At 48.0% G+C, this 22,741-nt stretch overlaps 1 protein-coding gene across 1 annotated transcript in view; it reads left to right on the forward strand.

Annotated features, from left to right (window-relative positions):
* Window positions 1-22,220, forward strand: part of SCLY (selenocysteine lyase) — a 43,752-nt gene extending 21,532 nt beyond the window's left edge. Inside the window, exons 4-11 of the mRNA XM_006866820.1 lie at window positions 7,535-7,662; window positions 7,885-8,049; window positions 9,287-9,393; window positions 15,832-15,868; window positions 17,094-17,177; window positions 18,221-18,323; window positions 19,660-19,735; window positions 22,067-22,220. Coding sequence (XP_006866882.1) covers window positions 7,535-7,662; window positions 7,885-8,049; window positions 9,287-9,393; window positions 15,832-15,868; window positions 17,094-17,177; window positions 18,221-18,323; window positions 19,660-19,735; window positions 22,067-22,220 — 854 coding nt within the window. The remainder of the gene's footprint in view (window positions 1-7,534; window positions 7,663-7,884; window positions 8,050-9,286; window positions 9,394-15,831; window positions 15,869-17,093; window positions 17,178-18,220; window positions 18,324-19,659; window positions 19,736-22,066) is intronic.
* Window positions 22,221-22,741: the final 521 nt, after the last annotated feature.

The following is a 22,741-nucleotide window of genomic DNA, read 5'->3' on the forward strand; positions in this document are numbered from 1 at the left end:
AGTAGGTCAGCAGAAGAAAAAGAGGAAGCCCCTCAGTGAGATGGGCTGACACAGTGGCAGCAATGATGAGGATGGTGCAGGACTGGGCAGGGTTTTCTTCTGGCGTCCATCGAGTCCTATGAAATCGGAGCTGACTTGACGGCACCTGGAGTCCTGGTGTGGCGCTGTGGGTTAATGCGCTGGACTGCAAGCTTGGTTTGAACTGCGAGGTCAGCAGTTTAAGCTCATCAGCTATTCCTCAGAAACCCTCTACAGGGTTGCTATGAGTTGAAACCAGCTTCACAGCTCTTAATAACAACAATAAACTTAGAAAAATGCTGTCTTGATAAAGTTACCAGAAATCACCAACATTTAAGAAAAAGAAAACACCCATGGACAAATCTATTAGACTGAGAAAATATAAGAAATGATTAAACTTGAAAAGAAATATAGATTATTTAAACAAACTTTACTTCAAAGTAATTATGTTTTGTAACTATAGGCTTAAGTTTTTTCCCAAGATTTTTAGATAATTTAACTGATATCAAATTGAGTTAATATTCATTATAATTAAATTTATAAATTTAAGAGTGATGGTATTCAATAAAACTGTAGCAAGGGAGTAGAGTGATTCCCATCTGGAATATCATCGAGAATTTGGGCTATAGTATCAGCAAGTGACAGATAGATTTTTCAACCTAATCAATACTATGCTAGGACAAAAGACTTGAAGAAATATTTCTCCTGATCTTGATTGTTCAGATCTTGGGTTCTAGTATTTCATTTAGTCTGTGTCAGAGGCTCTGCATCTCACTGAGGACAGTGAGGATGTTTAAGTCATTGGTCCAGTGTTTACAGTAAGAGGAAGGGAATATCTAAGGAGTTCAAAATGTCTTGAAGCATATTGGCCCATCAGTCAGTTAATCCACAGGGATGCCAAATTCGCACACAGAGGACTTATTTGAAGGTGAGGTTGAGGCTGCAGTTCAAAACAGGAATTTCTTGTTGTTGTTGTGTGCTGGAGTCAGTCCTGACTCACAGCAGCCCTGTGTAGGGTTTCTGAGAGTGGCTGGTGGATTTCAGCTGCCGATCTTGTGGTTCCCAGCCCAGTGCTGACCCTAAAGCACTGCACCAGAGCTCAGGAATTGTGAAAGTGTCTGGAATCCCATTTCCGGATGAATTAGTAGGATGACAAATCTAACATTCGGAGAGATTGTCAGCACTGACTACTAATTGGGGCAGGCTGGCAAATACATGTCTGTGTAGAAGGAATTACTAGGAAGTATGAAGCATAAACAATCTTTCATTATGAACAGACTCCTAGGGAGAAAGCCCACAGTCATGACGCTCAGCCAACAACATAAGACTAGCTACAGCTAGGTAGCAACTGGGGCTTTAAAGCTCCTGAGCAGCCATCTAAGGGGAAGCTGTTGGTCTCTCCCTCTTCAGAACAGTGAAGAGTGATGGAAATCAAAGCCACATGGAAGCAATTAGTCCAATGGATGGATGGACCAAAGGAACCTCAGTGTCCACGACCCTGAGATCAGAAGAACCAGATGATGCCTGGCTACCCCTCCCCGCTGCTCTGAAAGGGATCAGTGTATACTGGGTATACTGGGAAACAAATGTGGAGCAAAACTCAACATCATAATGGATTTCAGGCTTACTGGTTTGAATAGAGACTGGTGGAACCTTGGAGACTATGGCCGTTAGTCATTCCTCAGGCCTGGAACTCAGCTCAGCCCCGTAGCTCAATTTCCAGCCAAACAGGAGACAGGTCTACAAGGGAAACAATACCACTAGTACGATACACACACCTCAGACTAGGTAACTATGTGGGATCCAAGGGGCAGAATTCACCCATAGAGCAAGTTCAGAAGGATGAGTGGCAATGGGAAACCCAGGGCCGAAGTGGATAAGTGATGTGAAATTGAGGGGCTTGAAATCAATGAGATGAAACAAAATGCGTCTGAATGAATTGTTGGATATCAAACTGATGGTCTGGTCTGTAAACTTTTAACCAATTCATAATAAAAAGTAAAAAAAAAAAAAAAGAGAGAAAGAATAGCATGATTATATGCTCCAAGTATTTTAGCAGCCTGCATGAAGTCTGGATCCATAATCTGAGATCAACTGTCTACTTCAGAAGTTGTCTGTTTCTGACCCTTGTGGTGTTTAAAGATGTTTTGTTTCTGCTGTGTGACCAAGGTGTCAAGCTGTAGAAATTTATATAAAATGGACAACTAGCAGAATAATTTCAAGACATGGTGTGGCGCTATAGGATAAGCGCTGAACTGCTAACTAAAAAGGTTGCCGGTTCAAACCCACCAGCTGCTCCTTGGGAACACTGAGTGGTTTTAAAATTAGGAAAGGGGTGTGCCAGGGTTGTGTTCTTTCACCAAATTTATTCGATCTGAATGTTGAGCAAATAATTCAAGAAGCTGAATTATATGAAGAAAAATATGGCATCAGGATAGGAGGAAGATTCATTAACAACCTTGCTGAAAGCGAAGAAGACTTACAATACTTACTGATGAATATCGAAGACCACAGCCTTCAGAATTGATTTCACCTCAATGTAAAGAAAGCAAAAATCCTCACCACTGGAGCAATAAATAACATCATGATAAATGAAGAAAAGATTGAAGTTGTCAAAGACTTCAATTTCTTTTTCCCAGATCAACCATCATCACTCATGGAGCAGTCAAGAAATCAAATGACATCTTGCATTAGGCAAATATGGTGTATAAAACCTCTTTAAAGTGTTCAAGAGCAAACATGTCAGTCAGTTTGAGGACTAAGGTGTGTCTGACTCAAGCCAGGGTATTTTCAATAACCTCATATACATGTGAAACGTGGGCAGCGAATAAAGAAGGCTATAGAAGAATTGATGCATCTGAGTTATGGTGTTGGAGGAGAATATTAAAAGTACAGTGACCCACCAAAGGCACAAACAAATCTTGTGTTGGAAGAAGCATAGCCCGAATGCTCCTTAGAAGCCAGGATGGCCAGACTTCATCTCCTATACTTCGGACACAACGTCAGGAGAGACCAGTCCCTGGAGAAGGACATCATGCTTGGTAAAGTGGAGGGTCAGCAAAAACACGATGTCTCCCAAGAAGATGGACTGGCGTGGTGGCAGCAGGAATGGGTTCAAACGTAACAGTTGTGAGGAGGGCACAGGACCAGGCAGTGTTTCGTTTTGTTGTGTGTGCAGAAGGTTGCTATGAATCAGTAGTGACTTGACGGCACCTAACAACAACAACAACAACGTGAGTTGGAACCAACTCTACAGCACTTAACAACAACAAGAAAAGCAGAATAATTTGGCACCTAGAGTCTGAAAGGTATGCGCATGTTTCTCTAAAGATGTGCAAGTATCAGCCAAAAAACTTACTATATGTCAATAATTTGGCATAACAGAATTGGGCAATACATTTAAAAAGTATGTTAAACATCTTCCCTTTTCTCCATTTATCATGATGTTGCTTCTCAGTCCAGTTGTGTTGTCTGCATATTAAAGGTTTTTAATGCCTCGTCCTCCAATCCCAGTGGCACCTTCTTCACTTAGCCGCGCTCTCAGATGATTTGATCACTTTATAATTGAGTATGCTGAAAGGATACTATCCTGATGTGAAGGCAGCCAGTGTCCCCTTGGTCTGTTCATACCGCTGCCTCTTGGTCTGTGTGCAGCTTCCGCATGGGCACAATGAGCTCGACTCCGTGACACCCAATAGCAACACAACATAAAAAGCTAAACGATGCTTTCATTGTTGAATTTTTAATAGTAAGCCTTGGCTCCTCACCAGATGGAATACACAGAAATCAAATTGACTACATCTGTAGAAAGAGACAGTGGAAAATCTTCATATTATCATCCAAAACAAGGCCAGGGGCAGACTGCTGACCAGACCATCAATTGCTCATATACAAGGTCAAGCTGAAGCTGAAGAAAAAGTTAAAAAGTCCATGAGAGCCAAAATATGACCTTGAACATATTTCATTTGAATTTAGAGATCATCTCAAGAACAGATTTGATACATTGAGACACTAAAGGTTGAAGACCAGAAGAGTTGTGGGATGACATCAAGAACATCAGACAGGAAGAAAGCAAAAGGTCATTGAGAAGACAAGAGAGAAGGAAAGACTAAATGGATGTCAGAAGAGACTCTGAAACTTGCTTTCCAGCGTAGAGATGCTAAAGCAAACGGAAGAAATGAGGAGGTACAAAAGCTGAACAGAAAATTTCAAAGGGCAGCTCAAGAAGACAAAGTCAAATATTATAACAAAATGTGCAAAGACCTGGAGTCAAAAACCAAAAGTGAAGAACACACTCAGCATTTCTCAAGCTGGGGAACTGAAGAAAAAATTCAAACCTCGACTTGCCATATTGAAGGATTCTCTGGGCAAATTATTGAATGATGCAGAAAGCATCTAGAAAAGATGGAAGGAATACAGAGTCATTGTACCAAAAGGAAATGGTTAATGTTCAACCGTTTCAAGAGGTAGCATATGATCAAGAACCAGTGATACTGAAGGAGGAAGTCCAAGGTGCATTGAAGGAATTAGCAAAGAACAGGGCATGAGGAATTGATGGAATAAAAATTGAAATCTTTCAAGAAAGTGAGGTGGCACTGGAGGCACTCACTCACCTATGCCAAGAAATTTGGAAGACAACTATCTGGCCAACTGACTAGAAGAGATCCATATTTGTACCCATTCCAAAGAGAGGTGACCCAACTGAATGCGGAAATAATCGGACAATATCACTGATATACCATGTCAATAAAGTTTTACTAAAGGTAATACAGAAATGGTTGTAACCATACATTGACAGAGAACTTCCAGAGGTTCAAGCTGGATTCAGAAGAGGAACAAGGGATATCATTGCTGACATCAGATGGATCTTGGCTGAAAGCAGAGAATACCAGAAAGAAAAGATGTTTACCTGTGCTTTATTGACTATGCCAAGGCTTTCGATTGTGTGGATCATGACAAGCTATGGACAACATTGCGAAGTATGAGTATTCTGGAACACTTAATTGTACTCATGAGGAGCCTGTACATGGACTAAGAGGCAGTTGTTGGAACAGAACATGGGAACAATGGATGGTTTAAAATTAGGAAAAGTGTACATCAGGGTTGCAGTCTTTCACCATACTTATGCAATGTGAATGCTGAAAAAATAAACCCCAAAACTGGATTATATGAAGAAGAATGTGGCATCAGGATTGGAGGAAGACTCATTAACAACCTATGCTATGCAAATGATGAAACCTTGCTTGCTGAAAGCCAAGAGGACTTAAAACACTTATTGATGAATTTCCAAGACCACAGCTTTCAGTATATGTTGTACTTCAATGTAAAGAAAACAAAAATCTTCACTACTGGACCAATATGTAACACTCATATAAATGGAGAAAAGATTGAAGTTGCCAATGACTTCATTTTGCTTGGCTCAACCATCAACACTCATGGAAGCAGCAGTCAAGAAATCAAATGACGTATTGCATTGGGCAAATCTGCTGCACAAGACCTCTTTAAAGTGTTGAAGAGCAAAGATGTCAGTTTGAGGACTAAGGTATGCCTGATGCAAACTGTGTTTTTTGTTTGTGTGTGTGTTTAAGTTTTTATTGTGAATTGAGTGATAATTTACATGGGGGAACATCAATTTGTTTCATTGTAATGATTACAATCCCCGGCATGCTTCATCATTCAACAGTATTTGCTTCTATTCTCTGTGGGTTGTTTTTTTGGGGGATGTGCACCAAACCACTCAGGAATACAGGAATATACAGTCATTCAAACAGCCAAAGGGCACACCCTGCAGATATCTTATCAGTCCCTGGAGAAGGACATCATGCTGGTTAAGTGGCAGGTCAGTGGAAAAGAGGAAAACTCCCTCCCCCAATTTGAGGGCCTGACACAGTGGCAGCAGCAGTGTGCCCAAGCTTAATTATGAGGCTGGTGCAGGGCCAAGCAGTGTTTTATTGTTTTGTTAAAGACTCTTTTCGTGGACTCATTAGGGTTTCATAAGGTCATGTGATCTGCACATAGTGTTATTTTAACTTCTTCCTTTCCCATCTAAACTGCCCGGGCTAGAACCTCCGATTCATGTTGAGTAGAAGTGCTAAGAGTGGACATCCTTTTCTTGTTTCTGATCTTAGGGGGAAAGTCTTCAGTCTTTTTACCGTGAAGTATGTTAACTGTGGGTTTTAGTAGAAGTCCTTTATCAAGTTAAAGAAATCCCCTTCTAGTCCTAGTTTATGGAGCGGTTTTATCAGGGGGTATTGAGTTTGGTCAAATTCTTTCTCTGTGTGTATTACAATGATCATGTGGTTTTTGGTCTTTTATCTCTTGATACAGTGTTTCCATTCATTGATTTTTGATGGTAAGTCAGCTGAGGTACAGACCACTTGGTTGAGGCGTTTAATTCTTTTCATCTCTTCCTAGATTTGGTTTGCTAGTGTGCTGAGGATTTTTATGTGTGTTTATATTCAGAAAATATAACCGTCTATAGTTGTTGTTTTTTCTTGTGATGTTTTTATTAATTTCGTTTCAAGATAATCCTGACCTCATAGAATGGAGTGGAAAGTATCCTCTCTCCTTCCATGTTTTTAAAAGAGTTTTTGAAGTATTGACATTAATTCTTCTTTATTGATAGAATTCATTAGTGACACCATTTTGACCAGGGCATTTTTGTGTGTGAATGTGAGAAATCGTTAAATGATTACTTCAGTCTTATTATTGCTCCAGGTCTATTGTGATTTTCTATTTCTTCTTGAGCCCATTTCAGTAGGTTGAGTTTTTCTAGGGATTTGTTCATTTCATCTGAGTTATCTAATTGGCTATCTAATTAGCTTATGTCATTCCGTATAATCCCTTTTATTTCTATAAAGTTGGTAGTAAGAGCTCTCTGGCATTCCTGATTTTAAGAAATTGTTGTCTTCTCTCATTTTCTCTTGGTAAATTGACCGAATGTTTTATCAATTTTCCTGATCTTTTCAAAGAACCAGGTTTGGGTACTGTTCCATTGTCTTTGTTATTTTCTAGTCTTCATTTTATTAATCCCACTCGAATCCTACCCTCCTGCTGCTTGCTTTGGATTTAGTTTGCTCTTCTTTTCCCAGTGACTGATAGTGGAAGATCAGGCTATTGGTTAGAAATCTTTCTTCTTTTGTATCGGTGTTTCCAGGTATACAGTTTAACAAACACTGCTTTTCTGGCCCCCCAGAAGTTTTAAGTATGCCATATCTGTATTTTCACTAATTTCCCTCATGATCTCTTTGGCCCGCTGGCTGTTTCGTGCGTTACTTAGTTTTCTCACATGTGTGGCTTTCCCCTTCTTCCTCTGCCCTGACTCTTCTCCAGCCTTGCTCTTCACCCTGGACTCTCCTCTCCAGTTCTGTGGTAGGCAGAAGTCCTCCAATGCCGTGTGACTGGGTTTGTAAAAGGAGAGGGGGTAGATGGTTGCTATCTTTTGAGGCTACGTCTGCATGAATTTCAAGAGAGGCTGATGTGAGTTGCTGACCCGTGCCTGTGTTTGATGCCTCAGAAGTCACCTTTGTCCTGGTGTCGAAGGTGAGCGGGCAGGCGGAAGTGGACGATGTCCTCGCAGCTGTCCGGCCCACCACGCGCCTCGTGACCATCATGCTGGCCAACAACGAGACTGGAGTTATCATGGTGAATCGACTTAACTTTCCTTCTTCTCTTAAGAAAGTCTAGTGGGAAGGAAAGGAGCTTAGACTCTGCTAAGACCGAATGTTTCCTGACTTGGGCAGCTGCTTTTTCTCCGTTTGTCGATTCTGTAGCTTTTTCTTGCCTAGTTCCTTAACTATGCCTTCTTTCCTTCAGTCCTCACCAAACCCAAGGCATATACTCACCTGTTCATCTTCCCTGCTGCAGCGTGTCCCTGAAATCAGCCAGCGCATCAAAGCCCTGAACTTGAGGCGGGTGACCTCGGGCCTGCCCCGCATCCTAGTGCACACAGATGCCGCACAGGTGCTGGGGAAGAGGCATGTGGACGTGGAGGACCTGGGAGTGGACTTCCTTACCATCGTGGGACACAAGGTAGCATCTGAGGGGGTAGCATCTTGGGACACAAGGCAGCATCCCTCCTGGCTGGGAAGACCCCTGCCTCGCTTAAGCTCTCTGTGAAGCAGAGCCCCACCACCTTCATTGCTCACATGGCCCTCCATTAACCTAGGTGCCTCCCAAGCTAGTGAGTGCCATGGTGGGGGCCAGTGGGAATCCACCCACCCATGTGGGGCAAGGCTGGGGTGGGGAGGCAAAACTTCAGCAGGGCATTGAGACCAAGGTAAGAATATAGGGCAAGTGGGGTCCACGTGGGAATGGGGAAACAGTGTTCTCTGAGACCCTGCCCCTCACACCCAGACCTCCCCCACCAAGGACAAAAGGTGTGGGGGTCACAAAGAGTTGCTTCTTAACCTTGACTTAAATGTGTGTCCGGGATGACTTTAGGCTCAGAAACTCTGACCTTCAGGGTGGAGCTGGGAGTAAAGTGGTTAGAAATGAAGAATTCACGAAGCTTTTTGAAAGAGCTCTGGTGATAGAGTGCGTTAAGCATTGGGCTACTAACGGAAAGCTCAGAGTTTCAAATCCACCAGCCGCTCCATGGCACAAAGCCAGTCCGCTTCTGTAAAGCATTGTTGTTGTTGTTGTTGTTACGTGCCATCGAGTCGATGGGACTCAGCAATCCTGTATAGGGTTTCCAAGGAGCAGCTGGTGGGTTTGAACTGCTGACCTCATGGTTCACAGTCCAGTGCTGATCCTACAGCGCCACCCCAGGAGTCCCTCAGAAATCTTACAGAGCAGTTGTGTCCTATAGGATCTCTGAGTCAGAGTGGGCTCCACCCAGTGGGGTGGGATGAAGCTTTTGTGTACCTTTCTGGTGGCTGACTAGAAGCTGGGATGCTTTCAGTCTTCTGTTTTGAAGCACGCTCCCCAGCCAGTTTCCAAAGGAATGTCTAGCTTGGCCTGGCGCTGTAGCGCTGATTTTTTTCAATATCCTATCTCTGTGAAAACACAGAATCATGGGCAAGAAAAGCCCTTGGTGCCTCCAGTCCCAACCCTCTCCTGTTACAAGCTCTGTCCCGTGGTTTCTGGACGAGCTCGGCCTGCTACAGAGCAGGGAAAGGGCAGCTGGCAGCTGAGGTGTGATGGACGGCAGCGTCCAGGGCCTGCCCATCACAGAGTGTGTCTTCGGCATGTCCCAAGCACTTCGCACATACGTAGAGCAGGGCCTCAGAGAGTTCTTGCTGAATAAATGACTGACTTCTCATTCCAGTTCTATGGCCCCAGGATTGGAGCCCTTTATGTACGAGGCCTGGCTAAGCAGACCCCGCTGCACCCCATGCTGTTTGGAGGTGGGCAAGAGCAGAACTTCAGACCAGGGTAAGGTGGGACGCCGACCAGGTCTCTGAGCTGTCTGTCGTGGGGGTGTGTTTCCCAGCACGTTCCGCACTGTTCCTCGTCAGAACCAGGGCTTACTGGATCCGCAGGCTCTGGCGCTGATTTGAAGCAGGTGAAGGATACCTCTTTCTTTTCATTACTTTCCCCCAGTAGCAGGTGTGGTAAGCATCTGAACATGGTGGTCAGACTCAGCTGGCCAGGTCAGACCTGGTGCTACCACAGACCAGCTGCACGAGCTGGACGCATCACTCCCCCTCGTCGGCCTCAGTTTGCTCCTCAGTTTAAATGGAGCTGAGGGTACCACAGGTCTCACTGCTGTCTTGTGTCACGGTGCTGCTCCAAGGAGCCATCAGCAGGCTTTAGGTACCAGTGTCGGTCTTGTTGCTGGAACCTTGGAGGGTGAGATGTGCCTCTCTCTTAACACTGGGGGCAGAAGGGGTAGATGGAAGCACCACGTTTTCTCTTCCAGGAGCTCCTGGCAGCAGTGTGACAGCACACGCCCTCCCTATGCCAGAGTGGTGTCAAGAAAAAGATAACTACAGTCAGTGTCTCAAAACAGTCCATGACACTGTCTAGGTTTCCATCACAAATCACTCCTCAAACTGAGAACCAGAAAGATCTCAGACCGAATGCAAACAGGCAATCAGGAGTCACCATCACTGAGGTCACAGTGAGGTTAGAAAGAGCTGACGACGGTCTTAAAGCTGACTCAATAAACACGCTGCAGGGAGCAACTGCAGACACCTGCGGGACAAGAAAGAGAACACATCTCAGCCAAGAAAGCGACGTCAAGAAAGCTCAATGGATGGGTTCAACGGCCGAGTAGAGGGGGCCTCCGCGCAGGACAGACTCAGGGAGCCGGAGGAACAGTAGAAATTACCCAATCCGAACAACAGAGAGTAAACAAACTGTGTGCCGTGGAGTCGGTTCCGACCCATAGCGACCCTGTACAGGGTTTCCGAGGCTGTAAATCTTTACGGGAGCAGAAAGCCTCGTCTTTCTCCTGCGGAACAGCTGATAGTTTCGAACTGCTGACCTTGAGGTTCACAGCCCAATTTGTAACCACTACACTACCAGAGTTCCTTAAACAAGCAGGGACAACAGTAAACAGAGCCTCAAAAACAGGACTGTAAGTCACAGTAAAAGCGCTCCTTCTGAACTCCCAGCAGGAGAGGAGAGAGGGCACTGCTGAAAATAGAACATATCCTCCCAAATTTGGCACAAAACATCCAGTTACAGATTGAAGAAGTTTACAAACCCCGAGCAAGAGAAACCCAAAGAAATGCATGACGAGAATGATCCTAATTAAGCTTCTGAAGATAAAAGACAAATCAAAAAACACAAAAAAAAGCTTGAGGCAGTCAGAGACAAATGTCACATTCCCAAAAGGAGCAACACTCAGAAACCATGGGAACCAGAACAAAGTGGGACAATGCTTCTCAAGTGCTGAAAGAAAAGCAGCAGTAACCAAGAAGCCTCTACACGATGAAAATGTCCTTTCGGAATGAAGAGATATGAAGATATTCTCAGAGGAAGGTAAACAAAGAAGCTGTAGCTCACAGACCTAGCCTAAAAGAATAAGAAGGTAAGTTTTCTAAACAGAAAAGAAGGAACATAGTAAAGAAAAATACAGGTAAATACAATAGACTCTCCTTTGCTTTAGTTTTCTAAAATATATTTGATGGTTTAAGCAAACATTATTATCAAGTATGTGTCTACAGAAGTTACACAAACATTATGTAATACCTACAATAACCACTAAACAGAAAACTATACAAAAGGATACACTCAAAATCAATTTATATAAATCAAAATCTACTTCTAAAATATATTCCAGTAACCCACAGCTCTGCAGGAAAAAGAAAATCCAGAAGCGAAAAATAAAACAAGCAGAAAAAATCTAAGAAGAAAAAGTCTCAACATACCAGGTCTTCACAAGTCACCCTCTTTGTCAGAGGTCTGTGGGATCTCTCTGTATCATTTCCACAAGCAGCGATACAGAGAAGACTTTATAATGCGAATGCTCCCAGTATACCAATTAAAAAGCAGAGCTCGGCAGAGTGGATTTAAAAATAAAACGCTGTGATTCAGCTGTATGCTGATTTCAAATGCAGGGATGCTGGCCCTGGAAGTAAGAGGCGGGAGAAAGACGTAGGCTGCACCCTTCAGTGAAGTAAAGTTAAAGTAGCTGTGTTCATCCAGATAATGTCGACTCCAGAGCAAATAGAATTGCAGAAGTGTTATCCAACTGAGATCAAGGAGGTTGTCCGCTGAGAAGGTGTGATGACCCTAAAAGTGTGTGCACTCAACAGTAGAGCTGAAATGTGTACAAATGCTCCGAAAACAGGATGTGAAGGAACTTTCCTCAACCTAGAGTGTGTCCATGGAAAATCGTACAGCTCACATTATACTTAATGGTGAAAACTGGATGTGTTACCCCTTTGGTCTGGAACAAGGCTTGGATGTCTGCTTTCGTCGCTCCTGTTCAGAGTGCTGAAGGGTCTGTTCCATGCATAAGGCAAGAAAAGGAAATGCAATGTATCCAGACCACCAAGGAAGAGTTAAAACAATCTTTGTGTGCAGACCAGGATTTCCTACATAGGAAATTCCAAGGAATATACATGAAACCCCCCTAGAACTAGTAATTTCACAAGGTTGCAGTGAACAAGCTAAACTTACAGAAATCATTTGTACAAGGGGAAAATCCTGTTCTTGTAATTCCATTTTTTCTGTGAATTTCTTGAAGCTAGTATATTTTTATATGTTAGCATTGAACCTGTGGACAATGAAAATTAAGCTGTAGTGCCATTTAATAACTGCTCAGAAATATCCAGGTGTAAATCTACCCAAACTAGTGCAGGATTTGTATGCTGAAAACTACAGACTGCTGATGAGAGAAATCAAAGATCTGAATAAACAGAGAGACATACCATGTTCATGGCTTAGAAAGCTCAACATAGTAAAGATTTTGATTCTTCCAAAACTGATATAAGGATTTAATGTGATTCCTACCAAAACCACAGCATGGTGTTGTTTGGGGGGAGTTTTTTGTTGTTGGTGGTGGTTTTTGGTTTTTTGTTTTTCAGAAATAGAGAAGGTTATTCTAAATATATCTGGAAATGCAAAGAAACGAGAATAGCATAAACCATTTTTTGAAAGAAGGAACGATGGGGAGTAATTACTGTACCTAGTTTCAAGACTGTGGTTTGGTGCAGGGATAGGATATTTTATACATAATAGGTCAGTGCAACAGAATAAAGAATCCAGAAATGACCACACACGTAGGCCCAACTGATTTGTCAGAAAAACACAAAAAAAGCAGTCCAGTGGAAGAATGATAGCATTTTCCTGAAATCATGCTGGAGCATTCGGGCATCCATAGGCTGAAACTGAGCTTCAGTTCACAGCAGAGTCCACGGCGGTGGGCCGTGGGAGATAAATGAGTATGTGGGATCGTCCTGTCATTTCTTACGATTGCATGTGAATCGATAGTTATCTCAAACTTTAAATATTTGATTAAAAGAAGATCTGATGTTCCAGAAGCCCTAAGATGTCTCTGCAGAATGCAAGTTCTGAGACAGGTGGGGAGAGCAGGCTCGAACTGACTCTTTCGAGTGTCTTCAAGTCGGTTCTGACTCAGTGATCCTGAACAGCAGTTCCAAACATCGGCTGTTGTGTTTGAACTGCTGACCTTGCAGCTAGCAGTCCAGTGCTTACCCTATACCAGGACTCAGAACTGACTGTAGGGGCAGGTGGAGGAAGGCAGGCTGCTAGGAGGGTGGGTGATTGGACAGGGCTGGGTGCACGATTGGCCCTGCGCTCAGGGGTTCTTCCAGGTCCTTGCAGGTCACAAGCCTTCAGCGATGCTTCAAAGTCCTTGACCACACTGTCCCGGGAGGGGGTGTGACTAGGCTGAAAGCCCACCACAAAACCCAGGCCTCCCTGCCCCCAGCCCAGCACCCACCCAGCACTGAGCACCTGTCCCCAGGGAACAGGGTTGGCTGGTCAAACCGTTGTCGCTGTCACCGTCTGCACATCCATTTATCTTGTTATCTGCTGCTCGACAAGCAAGATCCGGTTCCAACCAACGCATGTTGTTAGGAGCCTGCGGGCAGCTTCCGACTCATAGTGCGCCATGTAACACTGAAGGAGACACTGCCCGGTCCTGCGCCCACCTCACGAGTGCTGCTTTACAAAGGTTTACGAAGGCCTTCTTCACCTAAAGCTTAACAGTAAGAAAATTCTGATTCAGTTAATGTTTTATTCTCTTGGAAGTGCAGCAAAGAGTGTGGATTTTACTTTGCTGGACCTAAGTGAGAGAGTCACTGGGTATCAGCGGTTCTCGTGACTCTCTCCTGCACACACGTCCCACACAGACATACATATGCACACACCCACATACACACACCACACACAGACATACATGTGCACACACCACACAGAGACATGTGTGTGCACACACCCTACATGCACATACCCCACACTGACATATATGTGCACACACCCTACATACACATACCCCACACAGACATACGTGTGCACACCCCCCGCATACACACACCTCCACACACACCACACAGACATACTCACCACCACACACATACATACATGTGCACACACCCACATGCATACATGTGCACCCATACACACCACCACAAACGCCCCCCACAGATATACACACAACACACCACAAATACATACACAAGCACACACCCCACATACATACATACATACACACACATACACACCATCACACACCCCACACAGAATACACTACTACACACCCCACATACTTACACACACACACATACATACATACATACATACACATGCACACATATACACCCCCACACCCCCATATACTTATAAACACATATGTACACATACACACTGCCACACACCCCACACAGACATACACACCCACCACTATGCAGACATACACACCACATACCCCACAGACATGTACACCACACACACATACATACATTCGCACACACCTGACAGACATACACACGCACACACCCTGCCTACACACACACACACACACACACACACACCTCTTCTTTGCTGAGGCCAGAAATCCCCATAGCAAAGGGTTCCTTCTGTATTACCACGGAGCTCCTTCCATAGGTCGTGAACGCGTTCCTCAAAGGCAGGCAGTCTCTAATTGCCGATGGATAATTTCAGGCATTGGACTGAGTGGACCCTAACAGTTGATGGATACCATTCAAAGAATAGGAATTCCAGACACTTCATGTGCTCAGACAGAACCTGCACACAGAACACGAGGATGCTGCATGGTTTAAACCCAGGAAGGTGTGCACTGGGGTTGTACCCTTTGACCACATTTATTTAATCTGTCTGCTGAGCAAATAATCCGAGAGGCTGGACTATATGAAGAACGGCATCAGGATTGGAGGAAGACTCATTAACAACCTGAAATATGAAGATGACACACTGAGGGAGATCAAAGACTACAGCCTTCGTTACGGATTACACTTCAACATAAAAATCCTCACAACTGCACTCATGACCAATATCATGAAAAAAGGAGAAAAGATCGAAGTTGTAAAGGATTTCATTTTACTTGGATCTACAGTCAACACCCGTGGAATTTGGTAAATCTGCAGCTAAAGACCTCTTGGATGTGTTCAAGAACAAAGGTATCACTTTGAGGACTGAGGGATGGTGTTGTCAGCAGCTTCCTATGCACGTCACAGTTGGACAATAAGTAAGGAGGAGTGAAGAAGGGTTGATGCTAATGGAGACGACTGAAGGTGCCATGGACTGACTTGGAGGAAGTACAACCAGAGTGCTCCTTAGAAGTCAGGATGCGGAGACTTGGAACGTGGTATCAGGAGGGACCCGTCGCTGGAGAAGGACATCATTCTTGGTAAAGTGGAGGGTTGGTAAAGAAGAGCAAGACCCTCAGGGACATGGACTGACACAGTGGGTCCAACAGACTCAAACCTAGCAATGACAGTGACAATGTCGCGGGACCGTGGAGTGTTGGGTTCTGTTGTAGATGGTGTTCCTGTGAGTCACTCAGTTACACCTAACAACAGCCAGGCTTGCCAGTGAGGACCAAAGGCAGGAGCATTCTGGGGCTCCCAGGACCGGGAGGTGTCCCCCCAAGGCTGGAAAAGGGCCCACCCAGAACAGCAAACTTTGGACACCCCACACATTTTGTCCACGTGTGGCCCTTTGATCAGGGCCAGAGCTGTGACGACATTGCATGGAGGTCGTTGGGGCCTTCAGCTGCCGTTCCAGCCTCCACGTGACATGTGTTTCGTTAAACGTCACTGTGATGGTCTTGTTTTTATAGGAATCTCCTATAAACAGGATTCCTTGTGAATTGTAAGCCCATTGCTCTGTGGATTTGCTTAGCGTTGGGATGGGACTAACTCTTGTCTCTTGTAGGACGGAGAATACGCCGATGATTGCTGGCCTCGGGAAGGTAAGTCCAGCTCTACTGTCCACTGAGGAAGTGCACAGGAGCTGGCTGGCTGTCTAGGGGAGGGGTGAGAGGTGCCGTCCACTGTTGCAGGCCCAGGAGCTGTCCTGTTCTGTGTGAGGCTGAGAGGTGCCGGCCCATCATTTTTCCAGAATAGCCTTCCCCTTAGGAAAGGTCAAAGTTCAAGCTCATCCTTTCTCTGTCTTGGCAGCCTTGTTCATCAGTCCCCAGGGCTGAAATGGGTAGCCGGGACTTTGTTGTCTGGTGTGGTCCAGTCAGTTCCAACTCATAGCGACCTACATGACAGAATAGAGTGATCCCTGAGGTCTCTCTAGGCTGGGGGTTTAACAGAACCAAAATCACGAGGTCTCTCCTTCTGCGTTGTGACTGGGTGGGATTGAACCCCTGACCTTTAGGTTAGCTGTCCAGTGCAAACCATTAGCACCATGTTAGGATCCGCGCCCGGATCGCTGGCAGTGGAGGGAAGGCAGGAAACACCGAGAATGTGCCCCCTCCCCCTCTGCCTGGAGAGCTGTGGGCAGTTTCAGCTTCGACGTGTTTCAAAGGGAAGAGCTCTTGTCCAGTGTCTCTTGTAACTTACAAACAGTGATGGACATGCTGTGCCTCACCGTCTCCAAATGTCCTCCCATGTCATCCTCACCCATCAGCTGCCCCCTGAGGGCCCACCCACCCCAGGCTTCAGCCCCATCCCCACTGTCCGAGCCTCCAGCCTTGTTCAGGCCCCCTTGGCTTCAGGACAGCCCCCAGCTCTACCGTCACCCCACATTAGGACCCCGTCTCTGCCGTACAAGAAGGCCAGCCAGGTCCCGGTTTCTGCAGCTCCCACCACTCCCTCCTGCATCTTCCTCTCCCCTGGAATATTCTGGGTGGTCTTCAGAGGGGGCCAGCTCTTAGCCATCCCCCAGAGTCCCCCTCCCCATGATGTCTCTGCCTGTCCCCATAGTTTTCAGCAGAGCTGCTCACTCCCTCACCTCACATCTGGTGCCCAAGAGTCCCACCACCATAGCTGTCACCCCGTCAGCCCTCGGGGACCGGATGCTTTCTCTCTCGCCTGCTCCCTGCCCTGTGCATGCCTCCTTTCCTGGGTGCATGCCCTGTGTCCCCCTAGTGGGCCCATCTGGCCCACAGCTGTAAGCACCTCCCAGGTTCAGGTAACAATGGGCCAGCCCCGGGGCTTCATGCTAAGCAGGGGTCTCTGTGTCCCCAGGCCGCAGAGCTGGTCAGCAAGAACTGTGCGGCTTACGAGGCCCACATGAGGGAGGTCAGAGACTACCTGGAGGAGAGGCTGCAGGTAAGCAGGGCTCCCAGCCCACGGGGAGCAGGGCAGGGGTGCCCGGGAGCAGCCACATGACAGGTGGGGAGGGGTTGCACTGAGCAATCATGGGAGCTGTGTGTCTAAAACTCAGTCGGGGAGTCATCCCAGGGAGGAGATGGGGACTCAAAATGAAGAAAAGCAAGTTGGAATCAAAAGCCCCACCCAGAAACTAAGTAAGAGTTCCTTTTTCACTGATTTGTGATAAAAATAGACCAAACCCACAGCCATAAAGTCAGTTCCGCCTCACAGCGACCCTGTCCGTATAGGGTTCTGAGACTGTAAATCCATATAGGAGCACACCGCCTCATCTTTCTCCCATGGAGCAGCTGGTGAGTTTGAACCACCGACCTTGTGGCTGACATTCTAGTGCATGTCCTACAGAGTCACCAAGGCTTCTTAGGAAGAAATCAGTCAATTTAATGATTGTATGAGTTGTTAAGTGCTGTCGAGTCGGTTCCAATTCATAGCGACCTGTATAGGGTTTCTGAGGAGCGGTAGGTGGGTTTGAACCGCCGACCTTGCAGTTCGTAGTCCAGTGCTGATCCCACAGTGCCACACCAGGACCATACAAGTACATAGAAGATTGCTTCTGCTCTGGGTAAGCTCTGCTTCTGCGACAGTCGTATGAAGTACACAGTCCCCTGAGTAGATGCTCAGCATTCAAGGGGATTCCGACTGAGCCGCCCTCTAGGACAGAAGATAACTGCTCCCTGGGGGTTCCAAGACCGTCCATCTCCACGGAAGCAAATGGCCTCATCTGTCTCCCAAAGAGCGGCTGCTGGGTTTGAACCGTTGACCTTGTGGTTAGCAGCTTAACCCACAGTACCACCAGGACTCCTTCTCAATAAGATTTTTTTCTTTTTATCTAATTTGAGGTTTTGTTTCCCAGAAAAGCTTAAAGTTCAAACAAATGGTGTGTGTGATGGGGAGTGGGGGAGGAGGAGTTTGTGAAGGATGCCAATCACCGGTCCCTGAATCGCTCGCTGGTTTGGGTTTTTGTATGTTTTTAACTTTTTCAGGCTGAATTTGGTAAGAAGAGAATCCATTTGAACAGCCAGTTTCCAGGGACGGAGCGGCTTCCGAACACCTGTAACTTTTCCATCGAGGGACCCCAGCTGCAAGGTGGCTGCCCGGTCCGCCTGTCCGCCATTGGTGTTTTGGGTGCCTTCTGGCATCTCCTAGCTCTGGCACCGCAGTGTTGTGAGGTGGCCAAGCGCTTGGCCCATCGATGAGGGTGGACGGTGCCTGGGCCTGTGGTTGTCAGCATGACTGTCCTCCCTGACTTGGCTCCTCTCCAACGCTTCGCTGAGGGTCGTTCTCAGCTCTCGACAGCTGGCAGTCCCCACAGGAAGCGGCACTTTGGACTAGCTAGTTGGTACACTTTTGTGAGCAGAGTGTAGGAACCTGGGGCAGGCTCCTTCTGCTGCCCTTCACTTTAGGGCCTCTGGCAGAGACCGTGTTTCTCACAAATGGAAGGTTTGTGGCAGCCCCACGTCCAGCGAGCTGCCGGGCGCCGTTTTCCCAAGTGTCTCCGGGTCCCCTGTGGTCATTGCCACATTCTGTCAGACCCTTCACCCTGCCTGTGCACGCTCCACAGACGGCAGTCTGGTGTGACCATCACGTATCTAGGCACTGGGAAACCAACACACTGGCAGACTCGCTTCTTTGCTGTGGTCTAGAATGGAAGCGGTGGTGTCTCCCACGCTGACCTGTGTTTTGAGTGGGGTTGGCTGCAGGCTGAGAGCAGGACGAAATGCAGATCTGTAGATCTTGCTGTGCTTGGATCTCTCCCCCTTTGGCCACAAGCAGGGAATCAGTTTCCCAAACGCAGCTGAAACCTGGTTTGCTGGAGTCCCCAGGCAGGAAGATGGGGGCACTGTTTGCATTTGGGAAGGGATAGTTGCTGTCCTGAGACATTTTATCTCCCTGGTCACATGGAGGCAAGTGGCAGGGCACTGGACCTTGAAGGAAAGGGTGGTGACCTTCCTGGGGCTGTGCCCTCAAGCGCTTGGGGGAAAGGGCATCCCCTCTGGTGGCCTCTGTCTGTCCCTTTTGTCTTCAGAGACCCATACCTGTGGGCATTCCAGTAGGACTGGCTCTCAGCCTGTCTCCTCTGAAGTCAATTTAACTCCTGTGTTTATGCAAGATGCCAGCAAGGCCTCCGAGATGAGAAAACACACACATGCCAACTTTGTATGACTGTCGGGCAGCAGGTCTCTAAGTGAGGTGCTTCAGTGCCTTCAAGACAAGTGATTGGAATGACCTTGCCATACGAAGTTGGCATGTGTCTGTAGCCCAGGTGGGGTGGCAGCATTTGTGGGGTCCTGCAGAGATTTCTCTTGTCCCCATGTGGGGCTGGCCCACAGTGCCACGGGGACCTAGAAACGCCCCCTCCACCCCGGTGCAGCATGGGCAGTGGGGGCAGAGCCCTCATCTTAGGACACCCTGTCCTCCACAGGCCGCCTGGTGCTCGCCCAATGCAGGAGGCTGCTGGCCAGTGTGGGTGCTGCGTGCCACTCGGATCTCGGGGACCAGTAAGTGAGGGGGGGAGTCACCGCGGGGTCATAGGAAGATGGGAAGTGGAGGCCTCACCTAGGAGGGAGGGGGAGGAGAGAGTGGCCTTCCTGGAGGGAGGGAAGGTGTCCTGGGGCCAGACCACACACCGCCAGCCTCAGAAGGGGTTTGGGCAGATGAGTGACCGGGTCTGATGTGGGTTCCAGGAAATTGCCTGCAATGCGTGGACGGATAGCTGTCATAGCTGCTGGGGAGCCAGTGGCCAGTCCTGGTTAGGGACCAAGGAGGAGAGGACAAGGGGTCCATGTCTGCTTGTGTGGGCTGGACACAACAGGACAGCCAGACTATCCACTCAGTGACACTTGACCTGAGAGGCCCTGTATCTTCAGGGGAGCTGCTCAGGGTGGGGGGTTGAGGGCGGGAGCCCCAGCTGTGATGGAGAAGTCAGGGAGACAGGAGAAGGGTCAGAGTGGCGGGGAGGGAGACGCCACCAAGTGATCCAGATGCTATCCTCTCGTCCAGTGGCCACCACCACCTAAGAGGTGGGGAAACGGAGGCACCGAGCTGTGAAGACAGCCCCTCCATCTCAGGGTGGGCATGTGCCCCTGGGGGAGGAAGGGGTGTGTGGCCTTGCTCACAGTCCTGAGGAGGCAGGGAGATGGGGGCAGGAAAGGGTGGGAGGAAGAGATCATGAACTGGCATTGTATCTGAGACCCTCTGGGCCCCCAAAGCAGGTCACAGCGGTTTAGGGGGAGTGGGGATGGGTGACTGGTGGGCTCCTGGGCTTCAGAGGACAGGGGGCGGGGTGTCCAGAGACCCCAATTTCCGACTCTGGAGGAAGGAATGCAAAGAACTACCCCTGCCCCTTGGGGTCAGGAAAGCGCCCTCTCTCCCCAGCCCTGGTCAGGATGGATGGGAAGTGGATAGTTAGGGTGGATGCTGTGATTGTAGACCATGAGTTGGAATGACTCAAAGGCACTTAACAAGTGCAAGGAGTCCTGGTGTGGCGCTGTAGAGTAAGCAAGCACTGCACTTCTAAACACAAGGAAAGCGGTTCAAACCCACCAGCTGCTCCTTGGAACCCCTTTACAGGGTTGCTATGAGTCAGAACTGCTCAACAGCACGTAACAACAACAAGTGTAAGCCAGAGCCCTAGTGTGGTGCTGAGGGTAAAGCACTGAACTGGCGAGCACAGGTCAACAGTTCAAACCCACCAGCCGCTCCTCAGGATAAAGGAGACGCCATCTGCTCCTGGTAGCATAGTGGTTACGAATTGGGCTGCGAACTGCAAGGTCAGCAGTTCGAAACTACCAGCTGTTGTGCAGGCTTTCTGCTCCCATAAAGATTTACAGCCTTGGAAACCCTATACAGGGTCGTTATGGGTTGGGACCAACTCCACATTACTTAACAACAACAACATCTGCTCCTGTCAGGGTTGACGGCGCCAGGAATCCGGTGGGGCAGTTCCACGCCGTCCTATAGGGTTGCTGTGAGTCAGAGCCACGCTGATGGCACTGGGTTTGGTTTTGGTTAATGTAAGCAAGGAGCCGGTGGCATGGTGGCTAAGTCTTCTCCTGCTAGTTGACGGTTGGTTTGACACCAGCTGCTCCGAGGGGGAAAGCTGTGGCAGTTGTCCTGTCCTGCGTCAGAATCGGCCTGATGCCTACTGGCTCGGGTTTGAGTGTGCAGAGAGCCCTGTGGGTACAGCCACTGAGCTCACTGTTGGAACGCAGCCAGAGCTCCATGGACAAAGGACCTGGCCATCTGCCTTGGAAACCCTCTGGGGCCGAACTCTGTCCTGTTGGGTCGGAGCATACTGCTGGGTTCCAGTCTGCCCGGGGGGCCGCAGAAGAAAAGTGACCCTCAGCTTGCCGCTGTTTGCAGGCTGAAAACTCTGTGGAGCAGGTCTCCTCTGTAACACCAGGGGTCACTGTGCTTCAGGACTGACGGGGTGCCCATGGGAGGTTGGGGTTTGGATTTAGTGTATGCAAAGCACTGAAATCCCAAACTAACACAGTGGGGGTGGGGGGTACAGGCCGGGACACGAGGGAGGGAACCCCAGATTCTGTGCTAACTTGTTTGAGTGCTAATCTCCCCCAGACCTCTGAAAGTTCTCAAGGACCAAGTCCCGCAGTCCAGAGCTTAGTGCCCGGGGCCCTGCTTCCACATGAAACAGGCCCTAGAGAACCTGGAATCAGTGGTGAAATCGGGTTGGAGCTGTGCTTGTTTGGGAGCCCTCCAGGGGAGGGCCCAGGGTGGGAGATGAGTGCTGTAACCCGCAGGTGGGACTTGACCTCGGGCAGGATAGAAGGGTCAGCTTCCTGACCCCTGATGGACCGTCTGCCTTCCAGGCCCTCCCCAGTGCTGCTGAGCTCTGGCATCCCCTTCAATGTGGCCAGGAACGCACTCCGGCTCAGCGTGGGGCGTCACACCACCAAGGCCGAGGTGGACCTCATTGTGGACGACCTGAAGCAGGCTGTGGCCCATCTGGAGGGTCCTGACTAGGGCGAGGAAGCCCATCCTGCTGTGAGTGTGACGTCAATGCTCCAACTAGGACCCCATCTCCTCCCTGCCCCAGGGCAGCACGTGACTCAAACCCATGTCTCTCCCCAGGGCGTCCACAGCACAGCCATCTCCTTTCCCCAAACTACACAGGGACACCCGGAAGAACCCACATCTCTCCCCAAGATGACCACAGCACACAGCCACCTCCCTACCCCAGACTACACAAGGACTCTGGGTCAGGGTGGTCCTCGGGTACCCGCCTCCGCCTCCTCCCACAGGGCTAGCTGGGATGGCAGCTATCCTGACTTCTCCAGGTGTCTTTTGTCCTGGTGCATGAAGGGTGCCGACTTGGGAGTGTGTATGCTCGGGGCTTCATCTCCCAAGAAAGTGCTGGAGGGGCCTGCTGGGTACATAACCCCCACCCCCCATCCTTATAGGCTGGGGACTAAGTGTCCTATAGGATGGTCACTCCTAGGCCCAGGGACACACATATCCACATTGGATGGTCACTCCTAGGCCCA

The sequence above is a fragment of the Chrysochloris asiatica genome, unplaced genomic scaffold (genome assembly GCF_000296735.1).
Source record: "Chrysochloris asiatica unplaced genomic scaffold, ChrAsi1.0 scaffold00096, whole genome shotgun sequence".
In the NCBI taxonomy this organism is placed as follows: domain Eukaryota; kingdom Metazoa; phylum Chordata; class Mammalia; order Afrosoricida; family Chrysochloridae; genus Chrysochloris; species Chrysochloris asiatica.